Source organism: Syngnathus typhle, linkage group LG6 (genome assembly GCF_033458585.1).
Source record: "Syngnathus typhle isolate RoL2023-S1 ecotype Sweden linkage group LG6, RoL_Styp_1.0, whole genome shotgun sequence".
Taxonomy (NCBI): Eukaryota; Metazoa; Chordata; class Actinopteri; order Syngnathiformes; family Syngnathidae; genus Syngnathus; species Syngnathus typhle.
The window spans coordinates 2,213,397-2,234,624 of NC_083743.1; the positions used below are offsets into that span (position 1 = coordinate 2,213,397).

The window sequence follows — 21,228 nt, forward strand, 5'->3', positions numbered from 1 at the left end:
GGGATCACATTTGCCAATCGGAAGCCTTACCGAAGGAAGTCAACCCCAAAATCTTCTTGACAAGAACATGTTATGTGTGCCCCACATGGCACTTGGATTAATATCGCATTTGTGGGATATGACTCAAGCAATAAAATGAACCTGTTTTTATCCATCGCAGGGAGGCGGCCATGTTGCCACTTGCTGGCGACTGAGAATGACATCACGGTTGCCAGGTAGCTGAGTCGTCCGTACGTGATTGGTTGGGACTTGAGACCAGCAACTGTGATCTCATTTTCAGTCGACAGTAAGTGTCAAAATGGCCGTTCCCTTGAGATGGAAAAAACACAAACAAAACAATAACCAGAAAGTGTGATGTCTTTTTCAGTCGACAGCAAGTGTCAAAATGGCCGCGCCCTTGAGATGGAAGAAACACAAACAAAACAATAATGACAAAAAACAATGACCAACAACTGTGATGTCGTTTTCGATCGACAGCAAGTGTCAAAATGGCCGACCCCTTGGAATGGAAAAAAACGCAAACAAATGATTAATTATAATAACGAATGATGACAAAATTAATGACAACCCTTGCCCGCTCCCATGACGCACCTACGTAGCATTTAGCTTCATACGAGAAAGCTTTACTTTAAAACTCTCTGAAGACTCCACAGGAGGCTTAGGCCGTGTCATTTGTAGGCTACGTGGCGCGCCAACAACCGCTTTGAAAATCAGGAGGTGTTCGTCATGCTCTGCTCGGGGTGCCGCGTGTAATTACCGCAAACAAGAGCAACCACGCAGAGACTAATAGATCGGATTGATAAACATGATTTATTATCCTTCCACGTGTGGGCTATTGAAGTTGCTCATTTCCGCAGGAGGGATTCGATTGCATGCAAGAAAAAGGCACATTTGCGTCTCCAAATAAAACAAACGCCGAGTCGGAATAATTGACTGAGTCTGTGGCGAAATTAAACTTTGGCGAAGACAAAATAGCATTAGAGGCGAATTGCCTCAAGGAACGCTTGGAAAAAAGGCTGAAATCATTGTTGAAACTTTGTTTGGAGCAATCAACCAAAAAAAACTAAAAATCCCAAACTGCTGAAGTCGAACCCTTCGACCATTATTGTCACAGGAATAGGATGAAGGATGGAAAATATGCTTCGACTGTGAACACACACACACACACACACACACACTCGATGCAAGCATTTCTGCTTCACCTTGTTAGTCACACAAGGAATAGAGTCATCTAAAATTAGCCGCGCCGTTTGAGACCCAGCAGGTAGCTAGCGCCCCGTGCTAATAGATCCTGGAGGTGAAGTACCCATTAGCTCCAAAGGCATATTCACCTCTAAACAGATGTTTTTGTGCAAGTCCAAATGGAGGGAACAACAAATGGTAATAGAACACCTGTGCCGCTGTGGGCTAGCTTGCGGAAAACAAGAAGAACAATAGCAAATGCGCCACTTTACGCAGCTTCGTGTTTATTCGCCTACGTGGTACACAAAAAAAGGTTGAAGCTTTGCAATTAAAAAAAAAAAAAAGAAGTTTTTTTTCTTGTTTACACTTTAAGTGGCCGCTGGAAATTTCAAGGCCCTCGGCAATAGTTTGCCCAACCGTGAGTCTGATCAACAAGCAATAATCTCGAATGTAATGGAACCTTTACTGGCCGCTTCCTTACACGGCATCACTTATTTATATCACTTTTAGTTCACTTTGATGCGAGCAAGGCCCGTACTTGCGTGCACCTCAGCCATCATGTTTCCTTGATCAAATTTTAATCCCTACGTGAATTATGCATCGTGAACTTGGGACCGGAATTTTCCGATCAAAATGAAAATATGAGACTCCAGAAAAAAAAATCCTCAAGTGATTCCCCAGGCAAACTTTGTTTCTATGCCGTTTGTAAAAAGCATCAAATAAAAGGTTGCTAATGGAAGTTGTGGGCAAAAGTTGTTGTGTTAACCGCAGCACAAGTGGTGCATGGCTTCGTTTTTCCTTTTTAACGGCCGGCTTTTCTTTTAGCGGTTTGCAAAGAGAGTCGGAGTCATTAGTCATTGTAAAAAGCCGAGGCGAGCGGACGTCTTAATAAGCTCAAAGTGGAGGCCAGACGTCGTCGGCTTTGCCTGTCGACAAACAACAGCAACTGAGCCAGACACTCAACAGAAATGTGCTAAGTAGGAAATAAAAAGTGTGCAAGTTGGAATGAAGGAGCTTTCTTTCTTGAAAGGATTCCCTTCACTTCCTCGCAATAATGTAACTGTATTTATTTTTACCAACAACATTTTTTTTTTTTGGTTCAAATCCAATATCCATGCCAAAGTAATCCACCTGGGGCCTTGAATGTCACAAATGACGTTCCCTTGACATATTTTAGCAATGGCTGTTTTATTTATTTTTTGTTATTTTTAACCAATCAGATTTCAGATTCGCAAAACAACGCCTGCAAGGTGGCTCAGATGGGCGTAACCGTTTTCCCGCTGTCTGATTGGTTGAGCTGCTGTCCACCGGAAGTTTGATCGCTAGCTTGATTGACGGAGGATTCGTCATTTTCAAGGTGACCTTTTCAAAAAAGCTAGCTCGGCCAGCATCCTTGTTGAAAAGAATTCATTTGGCACTTTGAGATGAGCACGTGTTCGCGCTGCAGCTACTTTACAAAGAAGGGAAGTGGATTTTGTCTAGGAATAACTTTGAGATTAGCACGTGTTAGCGCTTCAGCTATTTGACAAAGAAAGGAAGTGGATTCGATCAAAGAATAATCAACAGCCCTTGTGAGTACCATGTGTTTCAATTTTCTTTTAAAAACGTTTATTTGTCAGGTTATTAAATGAATATTGATTGTGAACTGCTCCAAATGAAATGGTCGTGTAGAAGAGAAATGGTTCACTTTATGTCTCGCTTTGATAAGAATGGCATTTGGATGTCGGGCGGTTAAAGACGTCCGGAAGAAGCAGCAGGAGGAGGGAGAAGCATGAAGTCGCCAAGGAGAGCAGATGGTCAGGAGGAATGAGGAAACGTGACCGGCGTTTTGCAGAGACTTGTGACAGCTTCATCTGGCCGCCAAGTAACGCCGAGACTGAGTTATATGGGCTCCGTACAGGCTCCTCAATTGTTTTTTTTAAAGTCAATTCAACACAATTAATAAGTAAATCCCATGTGAAAGACTTTTTTCCCCCCAAACACTGCAAATTAATTAATCGAAAGGAATTTTAACAAATTTAGTCAGTCAATGATTCTCCATGCTTTCACTCCCAACCTCATGTTAATTTTGCTCCTTTGGTGTCCCAGAAATGATTAAAAAACAACAACAACTTACCGTATCTGCTCCCTGTAGTCGCTTGTTTTACTGGCAGCTCAATACAAATCGTGTCAATTAAAAATTGACAACAAGAAAACTTGAAGATGTGAGCCAGCAGAGGCTTTTTAAACAAATCTTTCTTTATGAGGCCTGCTCATTGACCAGCAACATATCAGAAGCGTTTTCAACCTAATCAGCCCGTTCCGTTTCATCCTTTTACCGGCCGGCGCCCTCTCGATGGAGCCTTGGCTGCTTTCAGTCCAGTTAACCCCTTGAACCCGGCCGGCACTACAGTGAGACGCTCATGGTGTCGCTGGCTTCTGATTCACAGCATTGGAATGGCGCCACGGTCACGGCGGTGCAGATTGAATGCCGCGAGCGCCCGAAGGCCACGTCCTCATCACTTGATTAGATTGACCGCGGCTGACTCGTCTCATGTGGCCACCAGAAAAGAGACGAAATATCAACGGTGTCAAATGTCGGTTCACTCATTCATTGCCAGTTGGGATGTATCTTTGACGCCTGTAGCCGTCCGTCAATGGCAATGAACGATTGTTCAAGAGATGTTGTACGATCGGAAAATCTGTTGACTCTGAAGCATCAAGAGCTGTCTTTCCATACGAACGTGCAGTATGCAATATTTGGGCTCGCTTTGACCAAACATGGCGCCGCCTCGTGATTATGAACGTACGATTGGGCGCTTGTTGCTAGGCGGATTTCCAGGGGCAAAATGATGCCTGACCTCTGAGCGACAGAGAGAAGCAGCATTTGCTATGTGACTAGCTTTCTGAATGTTTGTAACTCCTGCTTCCATTCCAACTCCTGTTCGTTTGTCTAGACTAGCGGGAGCTGAAATGATTTTCTTTGTTTCAAGGACCCCCTAACTATGACATTGTACCTCCTAAATACCCAAACATTGCAGATTTTCAAAGGTTAAATAATCATTTGGGTGTATTTTTGGCACCTTGGGTCTATGAAAATGTCATTTGGAGCTGAACAGTAGCGTTGAACGAGATACCATAAATTAATGGCAAATAATTTTGCGAGCCCCAGGTTCCACTTGCGCGAGTCCACAAGTGGGCGTGGCTTTGTCTCCATCCCGTCATCCAATCAACGAGCAGCACGGGAGCCGCGGGCTGCACATGCACGCTGGCGTCCAGCAGTCAGCGTCGTCCTGCTCCAGAAGAGGACCGGCTGCCCCCCCCCCCTTCCTCACCCAAACCTCCCTCCCTCCTCCTCCTCCTCCTCCTTCTTCCTCCTCTCAAGCAGCAGCATCATCATCACCCGTCAGAGTTCATCCATGTAGTCTGCGCATCCCCGTCTGGATAAGTGAGCCCTGTTTCTCCGTTCCCCACGCGTGGAGCGCCAAGTCACGACAAGGCAGCGAAACATTTGAGAAGTGAAGATGACGATGCTCCAGCGGCACTTGCTCTTCCTCCTCTCCAGCCTGGGCGCCAGCATTTTTGGAGGTGAGTGCCTGCGGGGAGGCTGATGCTGCAAGACCGGGCGGGGCGTGGCGTGGTGTGCGTTGCGTGCATGGAGAGAGAACCCACCTCAAAATAACACGCGTCACGCCTGGTCCAATTCTCCATCATCTGTCCTGTGTGCGCTGTAATGCGGGGAAGTTGCGCCGTGCGTGCGCATGCTCTCTGTGGAAATACTGTGGCGAGCGACACAAGTTTGCGTGTTGCCGCGGGAGCACAAGTTGTGTGCTTGTGATTCACGGTGCTCGCGTTGTTTTGACTGCTGCAGTCACCTCCAGCACGGAGGATTGTGTGGCGTGTGTGTGTACCTTGGCATAATGCGTCGGGTTTTACCTGTTTATGTGGCAAATTAGTGTGCAGCAGATGCAGCTCCTGGAATGTGTGTGTGCGTGTGTTTGTAATGAAGTCCTCCTCCCCGTTCACTTCCAAAAGTCTCCCAATATACCCCCTTCCCTTCCCATCCCATACCTCAACCCCTCCTTCGTGGTTTCCCCGTTAATTGGACTCTGAGTTCTGATGAAAATCTACGAGGAGCCGCCGCCACACAAAAAGGCTTGTAATTGCCTATAGATGCCACAAGATGGCAGCAAAGCACTTTTTCCCTTTAGACAACGTTATGGCTTAAAGAAGCCCCTCCCTTTAGTTGAACTTGTTGTAGTTGCTTGGCACTGAGGTTCCAACAGGTGGCGCCTAAGCAACATTTTAATAAGCACGTAAAAGAGAATGAGTTTTTAAGCGAGAATAGGCATCATGGCCAGTCAGCCACACCCACATTTCAACGGTCCGTGTGTGTGTGTGTGTCAATATTGAGTTTAGCAAGGTTGGTTGTGTAGCTTTTGGCAGAAGTTATGCTTTTGACAATAGGGCATACCATGGTGTTTTGAAGCCCCGGCAAGAAAAAAATCAAATGGGTAATTGTGTCATCGAACATCCGATGATCGAATGAGGCGACATTTTGAACAAAAAGATTCATTTGCGAGAGGCAGCAAGGGTGTGTTTTATTTCCGCCGCATTGATGAGCCGCAAATACGCTCATTCTTAACGTTGTTCATTTTGTGCCGGTCGAAGCCTTTCGGAATTCTGCGGCCGCGCATTTTATTGATTACGTCTTTGTTTGCATCACATGATTGTGGCCTCGAGTGACACACATAATGTGAGGCAAGCCAAAATGATCTCCCATATCTTCAGACAACAAACATGAAGTAGTCACCTAATGCAGAAGAATTTCACTACTAAGCGACTCGGTAAGGATTAGTCGCATTGCTCAGAGGATGAAAAACAAAAACACAAGTTTGATTTTCCATTGTCTGCGGCTGCCTCGCTCTTGTCAGAGCGTGCATTGGTGAAAGCAGAAAAAAAAAAAAATCTGGGGGGCTTTCGTGCTCCACTGAGTGCTATTCTGCCTTAAAATGGTTTCTTCTACATTTGCTGTATTGCCTTGCCACCTACGCCGAGTCATTTTTCATTGGGAGCCTCGACTGCAGGGTGGCACTTGATAGCTGAGAAAATGCACTTGTGTTTCATCTTCTGACTTTGTGAGCCTGCCTGCCTGCCTGCCTGCCTGTGTGTGTGTTTGTATAGAAATTCTCTGTCAAATGAACTTAAAGGCAACGGCAAATGATACTCAGAGCTGTCATATTTAAGGTTCACGTCTCTCAAACACACACGCAGGCGCGCGCACACACACACGCTCACACTCACACGATCTTAGCATGAGCATTGTTTTGTTTTTGTTTTGCTCTGTTAGCGCCTTTAGCATATATGCCAGGCCCCAAAGAAGTGGTCCTTGTCACATGACACGGAGGAAAGTGTTGACATTAGCCTCTTGATAATAATGCTCACTTTTGCTTGATGGAATAAATAGCTCTCCCGTTGGACTTGTTTCTCTTTCAAGGCTTGCCATGTTGGAGATGCATGAAAGTTAGCATGGTGAATGTGCCCGTGTGTAATTTGCAAAGTAAAGTAGAAGCCCAGAATCGCACGTCCTCATAAAGAGGGATCGGCCGCGGTCGGCACGGCAGCTGCATACCAAACCCCTAAAGTGAGCAGAAAAACAATGTTAGACGGGACCTTTAATCCGAAATACAAAACGCAGCTTCTAAAAATAACACCAAGGGACGGTGACAATTCTGGAATAACTGATGCGTGTTCCAAAGACATCCGATCTATTTATTCCATCTGGAGGACCCCCCGATGATCAGCAAACGACGCTGCTATTTTTAATATCTTTTCATGTGACTTGGACTTGTAGCGAAGGAGTCAAAAGCGCTGACTTTGGGTCGGCCCGCTGCTCTTTTGCAGGCGAACATAATTACGCATTCATTCGCCCGCCCGCCCGCCCGCCCGTCGCCGGCATCTGCTGTGCCGCAGGTGACCTTAACCACCGGAGCTGAGGCAAGCCCTCACGTAATGACCACTCTCAACCTCGGGGGCCGCCATCAGCGCGCCGTAAATACACAGCGCCGCGGCGGGAAGCTGCTGTCTCGTTGCAAATGGCTTTTGTGTCGGTGGCGACCAGAGGAACGGCGACTATGAAAAGCAAAATTGTCAAAGATTTGCTTGAAGGCTGCCTTTTGTGCGGGCAGCGACCAGGCGGCGAGATGTCATCAGAGCAATTTCTCAAAAGGCCTGATCTGAAAAAGAGATTTGGCGCGTTGCAAATGGTTGGGCTCGTCGGAATTGGACGTGTGGAGCGCTTGCTTCTGTAACCGGTGACGATTTCTGATTAGATTGAGAAAATGTTGTGGTTGCTTACAAATAAAAAAAGACATCACCCATATAGGGCATCCATGAGGAAAAACACATTTGGGGTAAATTTAGTTATATTTTTTTCTTCTTCCAATACAAAGTTGTATAGTTATTTAAAAGATGTCATATTTTATAGAAATAGTTGTATAAGTTTTGATCACGTAACCATGTAGCATCCATCATCCATAAAATTCTGGCCATTATGTACTTGATGACCTTGTTAATTATTGTTAGTGACTAGCGCTGAATCTTCCTGAGCGCATTTCCGACATGATGTGAAATGTGTCATTATGGAAACTTTTCTTTCTTTCTCCCTGCATTATTACCATTACTACTCTGTTAAATTAATGGTAACCACGGAAACGGCTGCCGGCGCACGCGAGCGCCGTGTCAAATAAGCGCTCGCACTTGTACAATGGCTCCCCGTAATTGGCTCCGTACTCGAACATTCTGCCACATTCCGAGAGGAAGAAAAGAGCGCTAACGTATTATATTTCAATTAGGAGAAGCTGGCGAGCGTTTCCTATTAAAAGTCTGAAAGCCACTGAGCCCATCAGTGGTGTAATGAATACACGACGCGGACCCCGGATTGAGATTTACACCGCCAAGTGATCCCGTTGGAAATGTCACCCACCCGCTTGCTTGCGTTGTTCCAGATTACAACGCAAAGGATGCCAATTATCAGGCAACCTGAAATTCTCTCATTGGCTCCCTCCCGCGTCTTTGCGATGATGCCATCGAGCGGCGAGCTCCTCCTTTGCATCAAGGCGGGATACTGACAGCCAGGATTTGTGATCCTAATCTCTTGGCAGGTGATCACGTTTGCCTCCTTTCCGTCCTCGATATCGCCAAAGAGCTATCTACTTGGAAGCGCCCCTGTGTTTTTTAGTCTTTCGACGCACTCGTCTGTCATCTGGGATTTTTTTTCTCATTTGAAGTTATTCCCCCATTAGCGAGCGAGCGAGCGAGCACACCCTGACAGACAAACGTGAACGCTGCCTTTCGTTTCGTCGCAAACGTTGACGGCGTGACATTTTGACGAGGTTGAAAACTTTTCTGGAAAATCTTTCAAAAGTTCCCCATCTAACGCTTTGAGTGAGGAACTTGATGTCTTCTCACTCTTTGTTTGGCGTAACATCAGTTCAGCTGTCTGATAAATCCCCCCTCCCAGAGGTCATCTAATTTGAGCAAAATGTGTGGGAAAGCTAATACAGACAGAAGCTGCAACAAAGGTTAAAACGCAGACGTGGTCGCGGGCAACCAAAACAGTCAACCTGCTCTGCCGTGACCTCTCTTAACATGCTTAGCTTTCTTGTTGTTGTTGTTTGTTCACTGTCGATTACTTTTCTGTGGTCCGAAAGGGCAACGTCTCAATTAGTTTCATTTTTGGGCTGGTTTGGAAAGCCTCTGAGAGTTTTTATCATCATTATTTTTTTGGAGCTCATCTGTGACATTCAGAAAGTAAATGGCAAGGAGATAAAAGTAGGTGGTCGGGCATTGATCTCGTTACCGTCGTTGGTAAACACATCGACTTTCGCTATCCGTTAAGTTAAATGCGAATTGTCACAGTGTAAATGGCAATGTGGCATAACAAGCAGGATGGAATTCATCAAATGTTTATTTTGAAAAGCATAACTTGCCAAATTCTAATGGGACATAATTCATCAGGATTTTGTATGAAAAGTAATGCGCTGTAGTTTAAAAAACGACCACTTTTGTCACATCTAGCTGGCTAGCCATCAGTTAGCTTGCAGGTAGGTAGCTACGTATAGCTTACGACGACCTGCTAAATACATACCTGCAAGAAAGGATGTTGTGAAGTGCTACTGGCTGCATGTAAAGTGCAAACTCTGGCAAGAGCGCTGAGTCCCAAATGCTAACTAAACGCTGCGAGCCGCCCACCAACGCATTGAATGGGAAGCAGTCTGTAAACTCGCTTAAATCTTTCAAAATGGCTACACACCAGGTCAGGTTGACACTTTTAATGACAAACATTTGAACTGGATCTCGATTACATTGATGAGGAATGCAGAAACGTGTCCACAATAGCCTTATTCATCATTCCAGTAGCAAAGATTGAACTTTTTTTTTCTTCCCTGCTTGTTCTGGCTTTGTGGTCTCGCTAGCACTTGGATTCGATCATCATTTATTTTTGGACAGTATTCTGTTATTTTGGGTGTAATTCCATTGTCGACTCCTAGGTGGAGGCACACAGTTTTGCGTTTTCCTTCACCTCTCCGTAGCGATCCCATTTTCACCTTGTGACCTATTTTCCCAGAAGCTAACCTGCCGTCGACCGCACCGAGCGCCCCATTGCGTCCCCGCTACTGGAAAAGGGCCGTCGTCTCATGTCGGAGACGTCGCGGGATGCCGCGCTGCGGATATCTGTCACGGTGCTATTTCAAAGAGCCTATCACACAGGGAACATTTTCTGCTTTGCCGCTTATTTGAAAAGACATTCCTTTGTGTGTGATCGACTTTTCCACACTGGCGGCGGCGGCATTAATATGCAGCATAATAGCATCAAATGTGTCATATAGCAATGTTTTGAAGCATTGGTTTGAGATGAATGCAAATTGGAATTTATGACTGCTTTTTAAAGGTTGTTTCTGATTTAATTGATTTCCCCCCCCTGTCCTCTACTCAGTAAAAGTTAATTTCAGCATGGAGTGTGGGAAGCATTTGCGCTTGCAGCTGTCTCTCAGTAGGAACGAATGTCAAACGCGGTGACGGCAGATGGCGTAAACGTCGCCTAAAGGCGTCTGGGAATGGCTTGTGAAGGCGCTCGTGCTCATTGCATCATCTATTTCGTGCTCGCTCTTGCGTCTTTTTTTTTGTTTGTTTGTTTGTTCTTTCGGGTTTCTTGATCAAATTGGATGTTCACTACTTTTGCAGAAAGAAAAAATCTGCATCTTCTGCAGAAAGTTGGCATTGACGCAAGTGATTAGCAACCAGTGTGCGGCGTTGATTTTTTTTGTTAGTTTTCCAAAGCAGATTTTCGTGTTAGCTGTTTTCCAAATCTTAAAAGAAATCTTTTTTTTTTTTTTTGTTTAACAGAATAGTCAAATATTGAATCCTCGGCAGCCAGCCGTAACTTGTCGTCGTACGTGGATGTCACGGTCAACAAGGTGTAAAGTCCAAAGTGACATATCACCGAGGCGTTTTGTCAGGCTCCCGTCGCCGTTTGTCCGCTTGGTGGGCTGCCAGCAGACGTGTAAATGAAATGTGCGCCGGCGTATGTAACACGACGTGAGGGCGCAACAGCTTGCGGGCCAGAATGTCAGATGACGCCGCCGCGGAGGGCCCGCTTTGTTGTCGGGCCAACGCGGCGTGAGCTTGCTCGCTCGCGCCCGCCCGCGCCCGCCCGCCCCACACCGCCGGGACGCCGAGGCAGATCCTCGGTCCATCTGTCTGTGCGCACGTCGTCGTTGGGCGGAGAGATCAAAACGCGCCTGCGGCCGAGCATATTGCAAGTTCCGGGCGGGAAATCAACGATGTAGCTTGAGGGTTGGTACATTCATTGACTAAAATGGTGTAGCATTTAAAAAATAAACGTGCGTAAGGTTTATCCCAACAATATGCTGTTTGTCTTACAGTACTCACAGGCGTGTTTTTTTTTAATCTTCTGAAATTTTTACTGCAGCTTCGAGTCACTTTTAGTAGCAGTGAAAGTCCTCTTCATTTCTGTGCAACGCATGGCCAGATTATACAGGCCATTGCTGTGCTGGCGTATGAGCTAGCATGAATGCTAATTGTAATGCCGCCTTCCTCGGTGATGGACGTTTTCATTAAGGTCCCTGTCCGACGTCCCATATTGGCGTTTGTCAATAGTTGCAAACAAAATGACTCCCATTTCATTCTTTTCAATCATTTGGAAGCTCTCATGAATAACAGGACATGGGCAAATTTTGCAGTGAAATAAGACAGAAATGTATTTTGTTTTGCGTGTGTTATTATTCAGCGTGCCTGTCTTTCCTGCAATCTGATTAGCAACCGTGTCCCGGCAAAGTGTTTTGACAAATAATGTTTGTAGCCAGTGTCTCGCCACATTCTCGCCGGTGACAAATGTGCGCTGATAATTATTTCCCGCGTGATGGGCTGTCAAAGTGTCGCCGCATCCCGAGAAAAAGTTTCAAATTAAAGCTGACAAAATGACAGCTTCTAAAAACATACGACCTAAGTGATGTTTTAAGAGAGTCAAAAATGTTTTTTGTCAAGCCAGCCTTGGCTTGGCTGAACAGCCGACACGTCTGAGATGTCATTGTTTAAAAATGCTCGGATCTATTATAAGCCGTCTGCATTTCTTGTTGTTTGTATTTATTTCGAACATTGAATGCTACATAGGTGGCCAATAGCTATTGCGCAATCCAACTCTCCCTTCATCAAGTTGCGGGTAAAACAACAAGCAGTCTATCAGGCAGGTTTCATTGGCACAATAGCACTTTGGAAAGCCGGAGGCAGCTGCTTTCATTTGTACGTGGCCGTTAACGCGCACGTCCGCCTGGCCCGGCCTTATTTGCATTTAAATGCGTTTGACCTTGGCTCCCTCTTTTGTGCCTTCGCACCTTTAATTGGATGATTATTTGGCGTTTTGGGCCGCAGCCTGCGTTATTATACTTTGTTTTCGCCCAACAGGAGATTTGTTATGCGTCTTTGCAGATGAGATTTTTGGGTAATGAAGGGAATTTTTAATTACGGGCTTGACGGTTGTGGCCATTTCTGGTGCGTGACCATCAGGGGGCGCATCGCGGCGAGTCACCCGCGTGGTTTGTTTGGCACTTTCTGATGAATCCGAGGCTAAACCTTTATGATCTCGTTCCAAATAGCGGCAAGGACTGGCATTTGAGCTGGGGTGCCCAGACATTCCACTGAAATAGAACTCCAGCGGGCTCAACACAAATCAACAGCACGACTCGAAATCATCCGAAAGTGTGGCCGGAACGCCTCGTTAGGTTTACCCGTGTTTATTTTTTTTTGCTTCAGCGAGCTGATGACATCGCTGGGCAAAAAAGAAAAACCCCAGACAAACAAAAGCAAACAGGCGCGCCATCCATCAGTCTCATTTCAGGTGGCATCAATATTGCAAGCGGTCGGAAATTGGCCTCTCCGGAGCTAGCTCCCTGATGAAAGCACGTGAAATAGCTGAGCTGGTACGTACGTCTTGCTCACATCCCGCCGTTGATTGCGCAAGTCCACCTCTGCGCTCTAATTGCCGCCCGGCGGAAACCCCCAAAATGATTGGCAGGCCAAGGTGCGGAACTTTGAAATGAAAAATGTCCAAATGGAGACAAAGCTGCCGTCTCAAATGTCAAGGCAACACTTGGTCCTATTTCAACTTGCATTGAAACCTGGAGGAGGTCAAGATGAAGCAAAGGATGCCTCCCTCCATTTGGTTCACTTTAATCCGAATAGTCATGCTTCCTGAAAACGGCAGCCGTTACTGTTTCATTCCGGCACATTTGAGTGATCTCCGCTCTTCTATCCTGGTTTGAGAGAGGTGTGCTTGTTGGGTGGTCACGTCATTGTGGACCTTGTCGGGAGTTTTGATTTCCGCTTGTTGAAATCAAGCGCATTAATGGCCGCAATTACCCGGGCTGCTCGGCTGTCATATTTAATAACTTCACGACGGGAGCGCGGCCAAAACAAAAGGCGAGCCGGAGCCATACGGTGGGCCTCGCCGCGTGTCAACGACTCCACAAAATCATTCGGGTGTTAAGATTGCAAGATCCGTCTTTTGATTGACGTTTTGCGAGCTATACAAATCAACTTGACTTGACCCACAAAAAAAGACAGAAGAATGTGAGATTGTTACATTTGCTCCTCGACGTTCCGCAAAACATCTCCGAGGTTTCCAACTTTTCATTTCTTTCCCTTTGAAATGTATCAATAATGCCCACTGAAAAGTGTGGCAAGCTCACGGAAAAGCAACTCGCAATCACCGGCGTGACGACCAGTATCTCCTCGGACCTCTGCCAGGAACTGTACGGCCGCACGCGTTTATTTGATTTATTTTCCTCCCGTGTCATCTTTCCGACTTTGATGGATGACACGGGAGCGTTTATAGATTTTGTAGCTTTGTGTTCCTTCACCAGCCTTTCTTTTCCTGCCCTTCTCTAATTCTTTTTTGGTGGCGTTGCGGGCGCGAGCGGACGGATGACGGCGGCCGCGGGGCTCGGCGGAGTGTGCGGCTCGCCTCGACCCCTGTCACTTTGACAGAGTGAACACGTTGCGAGAGATAATGGAAACTTTCTATCGGAATAAAAGAGAGCCTCGCCGCTCGTTCATCAACATCGATTACTGTACAAAGACGACCGGTGAATCGCGGCGAAATAAATAAGGACAACAAAAGTGGGCGCTATTTGCCTGCGAGGGGACATCACCTCAATTTGTTTTCAGCTCGCCCAAAACATTCAGCCGCGGGCTTTTATTTGTGCGTGCGGGCGTGTGTGTTAGAGAGAGCGAGAAACAGACAAGCGTGTGTTTCTATTTGCTTCAAATACTTTAAGACAAAACCGAGTGCACGTCTTTTCCACGTATTTGTACTTCATTTCTTTTTCTGACAACTTGAAATGAAAGAATTGAAGTTGACCTGGCACGGCTTCTTCCACGTTAAGCGAGTAGTTGCAGTGCCGCGTTCCAATGGGACTCGATTAAACACGCCCGACCGACTGGCCGGGGAAAACAAATACACACACACCATTAGACGCCATCAGCAGATTGTGGAAGAGCGAGCGTCCCGTCCCGTCCCGTCAAACTCGGGCAAATGTTTGCCGTCATGTCCCAATCCAACTGGATTCCATTTTTCTAATCACTCATTTTTTGTTGGGCTTGATGGTCATCGGCCGGCCAGGAAATGAGCATTTTCATTCATTTTCAACAGCGGTATTCAACATTTACGTGCTTGACGGTCCATTCAGCCCGATGATTGTATGTTTTCATGGTGGGGTTTTGAGCCAATTATAGAAAATGAAACAAAATACATTCACCACGACGACGGCGGCGGCGGACGAAACCTTCTGTCGGCCGCCGCCGCGTTCAATTAGGTCTGAATCGTCTGGAGCTTTGGGCCACGGATTTTCAAGCCATGTTGAATAATTGGATTAGGACAATAATAGGAGCGAGGATATATTTCTTTGTCCTGTGTGACGGATCTTTTAATGGGAGACCAGACCCAGGCGGGCCGTTAAGCAGATGGGCCGCCGTTGACTTGGTCTCCAAATGATGTCTTTAGTGCGGGCAAATGGCCTAATTAGCATGGCAACGCTAGCGCAAATGAATGCTACGCGGCGGCGTCTCTCGTGTGCGAGGCGATGACACTCTATGACATCGCCGCTTGTCCCATCGCTTTGGCTCCCATTGGAGTGGGGGGGGGCAATCTTGCCCACCCACTTTGGGGCATTAGCGCGCAAGAAACAAGCCTGTTGATTCCCGTCATCTGGGTGCATATTACAGGGATCATTTGTTTTATTTGCCAATTGATTGTGACAAGGGCTTTTGTTGACTCAGGAAGTAATGGACCAAACATATGTTTGAAGGTTCAAACTGAAATAAACCACAAACCCCGCCGCCGCCGCCGCCAGGATTCCAAAAACAAATCAATCCAGTTTACAAATCCATGAATTTGTCGCATGTATTTTACAAAATACTATCTGACGCAAGTCTCGAGCAAGGTGACACGCCCTCCTTCCCTGCCTCCCTCCCCACCCGCCTTGGCCGCTCCGCTCACCGCCGCCGGCGCCGCCGCGCACGCGAGTCACATCCGTCGCCCTTCGCCGTGAGCGATGATGTGGTGGGCCGATGATTAAGTGCGGATCCATCCATTGCGTTTGCCCGCCTCCCGCTCCAGACGACCCCTGAATAACAATGGGGCGACCGATCAATTATTTAGTTCATATTCTTCACGGCCGCAAATGATTGAAGCGGCCTTGAAGCGAGCGGAGCGCGTTGTCAGTGTGCTTTATGGATCATCCCGGCCGGTGTCAGCCGCTTAGCGTCGACCATCACTTTAGCATTAGCGTTACGAGCTGGAGGAAATGAGCCAACAAATGATTTGCTCATTTTCAAGGATACCCAAATACTCCAATTCTTTTCGGAGCAATTTCGTATTTGGAGCCGACATCACCGTGGGCTGATAATAGGGAAGCGGTTCTTCCCCTTTTCGCTCGAGTGAAAATCAAGTGATTAGCATGCTTGTTTATGCTTCTGAGAAGATCACCCAGAGAAATCACCCGGCATACTTTTGGAAAAAACAATCAATTGGTTGTGACAGATGCTTGTTTTCGGGCGCATCAGCGTGATTATCTGGAGCGTCACGCTTTCCCGCTTTAGTTGTCAGACCCAGCAAATCGTTCACTTGGCACGGCACGTTGATGAATCATCATCTGGGTGATTAGCAACGTGGAACGCAAGCTTGACGACGGTGCAAACGTGCCTCCCTTTTTACGATCCCCAAATTCCACCTGTTCCTTGACCCAATTTCAACTTTTCCCAAGCGTTCTTTGCCAAGTGGAGAAATACTGAGCCAAAAACCATGAGCCTTCCTTGCTCCCTTCCTTCCTTCCCTCCCGCCGTTTTTGTTTTAATTGCCTTTCATTTGGTCTTCCTCCTCCTCTGCCGCTTTCGACTTTTTGCTAGCCAATGTCATTTTTCACGGGGCGTAACAAGTGGTGGCACGCAAGAGCTTTTATGTGAGCTTTTAATGGAGTCCAAACGCGTGGGATTTACCGAGCGGCGAGGAGAGCGGAATCACATTTATTTACCGCCGCCTCCGCTGATGAGATTTAATCCTCGTAGGTAGCTAATAAGCCTTTATTTCGGTAGCGGCGGCGGGCCGGGTGGGCCAAGGCTCACGCTGTTCTCTCTCGGACTGCTTCTGTTTGTTTTCATTGTGCGAGCCGGCGGAGCGTTTACATTCATCAAATGACACAAGCGTTGCAAACGTGTGTGCTTTCACAAGACGACCATTATTTCTGGTCCTTGTTTGTTTGTATTGTGCTAGGTGGCGCTTAGCATGAATAACTGGCGGAATGAAATGTACCTTGTGAGTCTCCATGAGTTTGCCAACTATTCAGCGGCATGCATGGAGGCGGGGGGGGGCGCAAATGGGGTGAGTTGTGCTCCTTCTAAAAATAAATTGAATGGGCCGCAAATTGTCTTTTGTCAGGTAATACACTGAATACAGGAAATATGAGTGCCGGCGGTGGTTCCCCCCCCCCCCCCGGGGTCTAAACGGGGAATTTAGCGTGGCTCCCGCGCGGGCGGGCGGGCGTAACAAACCGTTCCCTCGGCTGGCGCTTTGAAGGATTTTGAGTATTCCGGAAGTGTCAGCAAGGATATTTGGAGGTGAGTTTAATTAGAGCACGAGCGAGCGACACTTCTCTACCGCTCAGCCGAAAGAAAGCATAATTGCTGCCAGACTCAGGAAGGAAGGAAGATGGAAGGATGCCGTGGCGCATTCTGATTCGTCCCCGCCACCCTCGCATGCAGTTTGTCCCTGTTTTACAAACTTGATTGCTTTGTGCAAAACTTGAGCATGTTATACCAATGCTGTTTTACACTTTGATTTTTTCAAAGTGTGGGACTTACTATAGTATGTCAGATTACAAAGTGTCTTACCAGTACCTCGTTCTTGATCTGAGGGAAGCGGCCTGGAGACATTTATTCCAACTTCTGTGAGGAAGCACAAGAGCAACCGAGATGTCTCAGGTCCAACATCATTGACCTCTGATATGGCGCGACATGGTTCCTCAGGGAACTGCTTTAAGTCCACTCGTTTTCTATCAAACCTCACTTCCTTTAGTTGGACTCCCCAGTATTTTTGTCTTTTTCTTCCCAAATATGGCCAAGACTTAAGATCATGTGTCAGGGAGAACGTGACAAGACAAATTGAATTGAAACACCACTTTGAGTATATCCGCTAACAAGCCAATTAACACCTCTGTGTTGGTGTCAATCACAAAAAGGAGTTTCATTGCTTGGGAGTTTCATTTTTTACGGGACTTTGCTTCCTCCGAGCTCCGCTGAACGTCGATAATTGCCGTAATGGCGTTTTTATGCGGCCGTGAAGCGGCTCCCCTCCCGTTAAAGACTTTATAAGGACCGAGGTAAAAATGGAGCACACCTCGGAGAGAACGCTATAATTTTCCTCGATGAGGCGCAAGGATTATTGCGTCTAATCTCCACCCGCGTGAAATTTCTGAGGTCGCCTTTCGCTGCTCTGTTTGCAGTCAAGGTCATTTTGAATTTCCTCATTGTCTGCTCCTATTTTAAGCATCTGAAAGGTAGAATAAGTGCCATTTCCCAAGGCGCAAAATGACCTGGATTGGGAATATCTGGAGGGCTCGTCATAACCTTGCACTCTAATTGGTCTTTCAGACATTTTTTTGTCATGACAGATGGATAGATAGGTAAAAGTTTTGCAGCCAACATCCAAACAATACATTTTGAAACCATTCACATTGAAATGCGATCATCCATACCGGCGCGCCATGACGGACGATCATTGCAGCTGTCAGGCGCACCAGTACAAGCTTGGCGATTGATGGAATCGGCCGTCGTCAAGATTGAGCTTGGACATGACACCGAGCTTGTGTGTCAGCGACAGGTTGACTTTGAAAAGCGTCTCATGACATTGCCATCATTCTGTGCGGTTAAAATATGTTACTGGCTTCATTTGGTTTTTTTAACAGGCCGTTTGTTATTCTTCATGTTCGGGCCCCCCTCATTTTTGGGGACTTCCCTTTTTTGTCCTTCCAGTATGGACTTAATTAAATTAACAGGCAAACAAGTGTTGCCCAAATGAAACCTTCTGTGCCGCCAAGGGGGACAGAAGGTCACCCATCCGTCTGCCTCCATTTTGCCACCGCTTTGTTGAGGAGTCCTTTTTTTTTTTGGCTTAATACCCGAGGAGAGTGGATACACTCGAGCGCTCGGCGAGGTGATAAATCACAACAGACTTTTATTTGCATTCCGCCTTTGAAGCATTTGGAATTGAAAATTTTCCCCCCCTTACGCTCAGCTAAGAGGCTGTGATCTTATTTTGCTTCCGCCCTCCCTGGAAACCTGATTCAGCTCAAACACGGTGAAGCCCGACCGGGACATTTGCATAGCTACGTCGAGTCAAAGAAGAAAAAACACTCGCAGGTTTCTCCGCTCGCACGCTGGGACTCATCGGGGACCTCTTTCAAAGTCTTTGAGGAGCGTCAAAAAGCACTCTGCTTATTTATGTGAGTGTGTGTCTGTGTGTGTGTGCGTGCGCAAGCCCGGGGGATGTGACCCGCTTGCAGATTTAGGGTGGCAAATCTCCTTTTTTAAAAATATTTTTTGGGGGGCTAAAACGGTAACTTTAGTTGGAACAACTTTAAAATGTAAATGAAGAGTATTTATGGCGACAATATTAGTCAGCACAACAAAGCAAGCGAGCAAATTTGCTGCATTGTTTGTACTTATTACTTGGGGGGGGGGGGGGGCATACAAGGTATGATTAGTTCTGCGAAACGACTGCTATGATTGTTGATTTTGCAAGCAATTGTCTAAAGAGTGCTGTTTGGATGATGTGACGGGGGGGGGGGGGGGACGGTGTCAGGAAACGGACAGAGTTGCTACCTGGCGGGCCGGCAGCCTGCAGAGTGAATCCATCATACGGCCAAAAAAAAAGAAAAGCACCCGTAGCCTCCGGCTTTCACCATATTGCTTCCCGTGGCGTAGCGACTCACACATGGGCGCTCGCAATAAATGGCGGAGAGGGTCTGCAGCCCCCACCACGACCCGACAAGCGGGATGGCAAAATCTGGCCGCGTGAGTCCAATGAGTGCGGAAATGAAAGGCTGATTTCAGCCGGTGACAACTTCCCCGCACAGATGTGTCGCGTTTCCACTTGGGATATTTGTCTGGGCGCTAAAGGGTCCGCTTGCACTTTGTGGGCCTTTCGACTGGAGTCCTTTTCCAGGGCCCAGTGCCTGATGCAAGCGCTGAAATTTTGAAAAAGCAACCATTTCACTTTCCGTGGCGGAAAATGTGCTGCCCCTATGGTGGCTTATATCATCATCTTACATCTGCAAGGTTGTTGACGGCTTGTTCGCTTTTGGGCGCGCCAGATGTGGCGCTGGTGTTGGCACGCCGACAGGGAAGGCGTGAAAGATTGTCGCGGCCGGCGCTGCATTAGCACTGGCGGGATTATGCAAATGAGCCCCAATAGGGGAATCGGTATGCCGAGGACGTTTGGCCGGCTTTGAAAGATGGCCGCGTCCCGAGCCAAGAAAGGATGGCGCGCGGCGTGTCAGCCGCCGGCCGGCCGGCTTGGACACGCTGCAGCTGCTTGGGGAAGCGATTTTGGGGAAAAAAACAGGGATTTCTTTTTAGCAATTGAAAAAATTGGCTGACCAGAGAATGAAGAAATCCAAATGTTTTTCTTTTTTTCGGTGGTTTTGAGCAGCCCAGTTTGTTCACTTCCTGCTCAGCGCTCGGTCCCATTTTGAATTGTATTGCAGCTTGGAAGATCCCTCCCTCCCACATTTCTGAGTAGACTTACCTCCCGAGAGCTGAATCTCCAAGAGGTCGCGAGCGGTCAGCATGCCTGGAGGCTTACCGCAGGCAGGGCGGGAACTTGGGGGGTTGCTTCGAGTGTAACTCAAGGCTGCTGTCAGCCCACCACGAGGGGGGGTGGGGGCACGTCAGCTCATTATTAGTTTCAGTTCCTTATTAGACGAACTTCTTGGACATCCCGGTGGAGAAAAAGCTTTAGGAGCTGACAACAAAGCGACGAGAAATTAGAGCGTCAATTATTCAAGCCTCACCTGGCTGCTGCAATCCCTCCAAGTGAAAGGAGAACAAGGCCGAGACTCTCCGCGTCATGCAGTCGTGATTAAACTGAACATCGTCCTCGAAAGACCAGCCGGGCTTTGGCCCCGTCATTTTGTGTTGCTTGGCTGGCAGTGAATTGGTGAACTCATTGGCTGGAAGGGAACGAGTTGACATGAGAGAGAGTAAGCTGCTGGGAAGAGCACCAAGCTCTCTTGGAATGGTTTTTCCCAACGAGTGAGTCGCCATTTGGGGGACCTTGACGTGTACTTTTTGTGATGACGTACGTATTTTGGGGGTCCAGGAACACACTCGTTCAATCCAAAAGCCACCTGGCAAAAATGAGGACACCTGTTTCACTGATGGACACCAAATTGGGGGTGTGTTGATCATAACGGGGCGCATGAAATAGTCTCAAGAACCCAAGCGTGAAATTGAAAAGGATGTCTGCCATTTTGCTTTGAGCGGCCGTTTTGGGCGCGTATTTTGACAAAGTCCTACGAGGGAATTTGCTCAAATGAAACCCAATTGGAAGTCGGGATCCCAGACAGATGGGCTCTGCCGAATTGCCGAGATTTTTCGTCTTGGCCATTGAGTTTGGAAGGAGCGTGCTGGCTTCAGCTTGTTCGTCGTTTTGAGCATTTGGAAAGGACAAAAAAAGAAAAAAAGAGAAATCCGCCCCAGAGACCAATTTCACCGATCAGCACGCAATGCGTTGGCAGTAGCTATGCACCCAAAAAAAAAAAAAGCCAAGCCTGAAATTCATCCGCATTGGTTTCAAAGTGGCCATTTCCCGGACTCGTACTTTGACAAACATCCAGGGGGGATTTTGTCAAGACCAGAAGGTGGATGCTAAATCGTGAAGCTTTTTTTCTCCTCAACCTAATGAAGCCAATGTTTGATGCTCATTTTCAACAC

At 47.2% G+C, this 21,228-nt stretch overlaps 1 protein-coding gene across 1 annotated transcript in view; it reads left to right on the plus strand.

The window, feature by feature from the left end:
• Window positions 1–4,525: 4,525 nt before the first annotated feature.
• LOC133156184 (cell adhesion molecule 2-like) overlaps window positions 4,526–21,228 on the plus strand; it is a 39,632-nt gene continuing 22,929 nt past the window's right edge. The window contains exon 1 of the mRNA XM_061281992.1: window positions 4,526–4,749. Within this exon, the coding sequence (XP_061137976.1) occupies window positions 4,686–4,749 (64 nt within the window). The 5' untranslated portion in view covers window positions 4,526–4,685. The remainder of the gene's footprint in view (window positions 4,750–21,228) is intronic.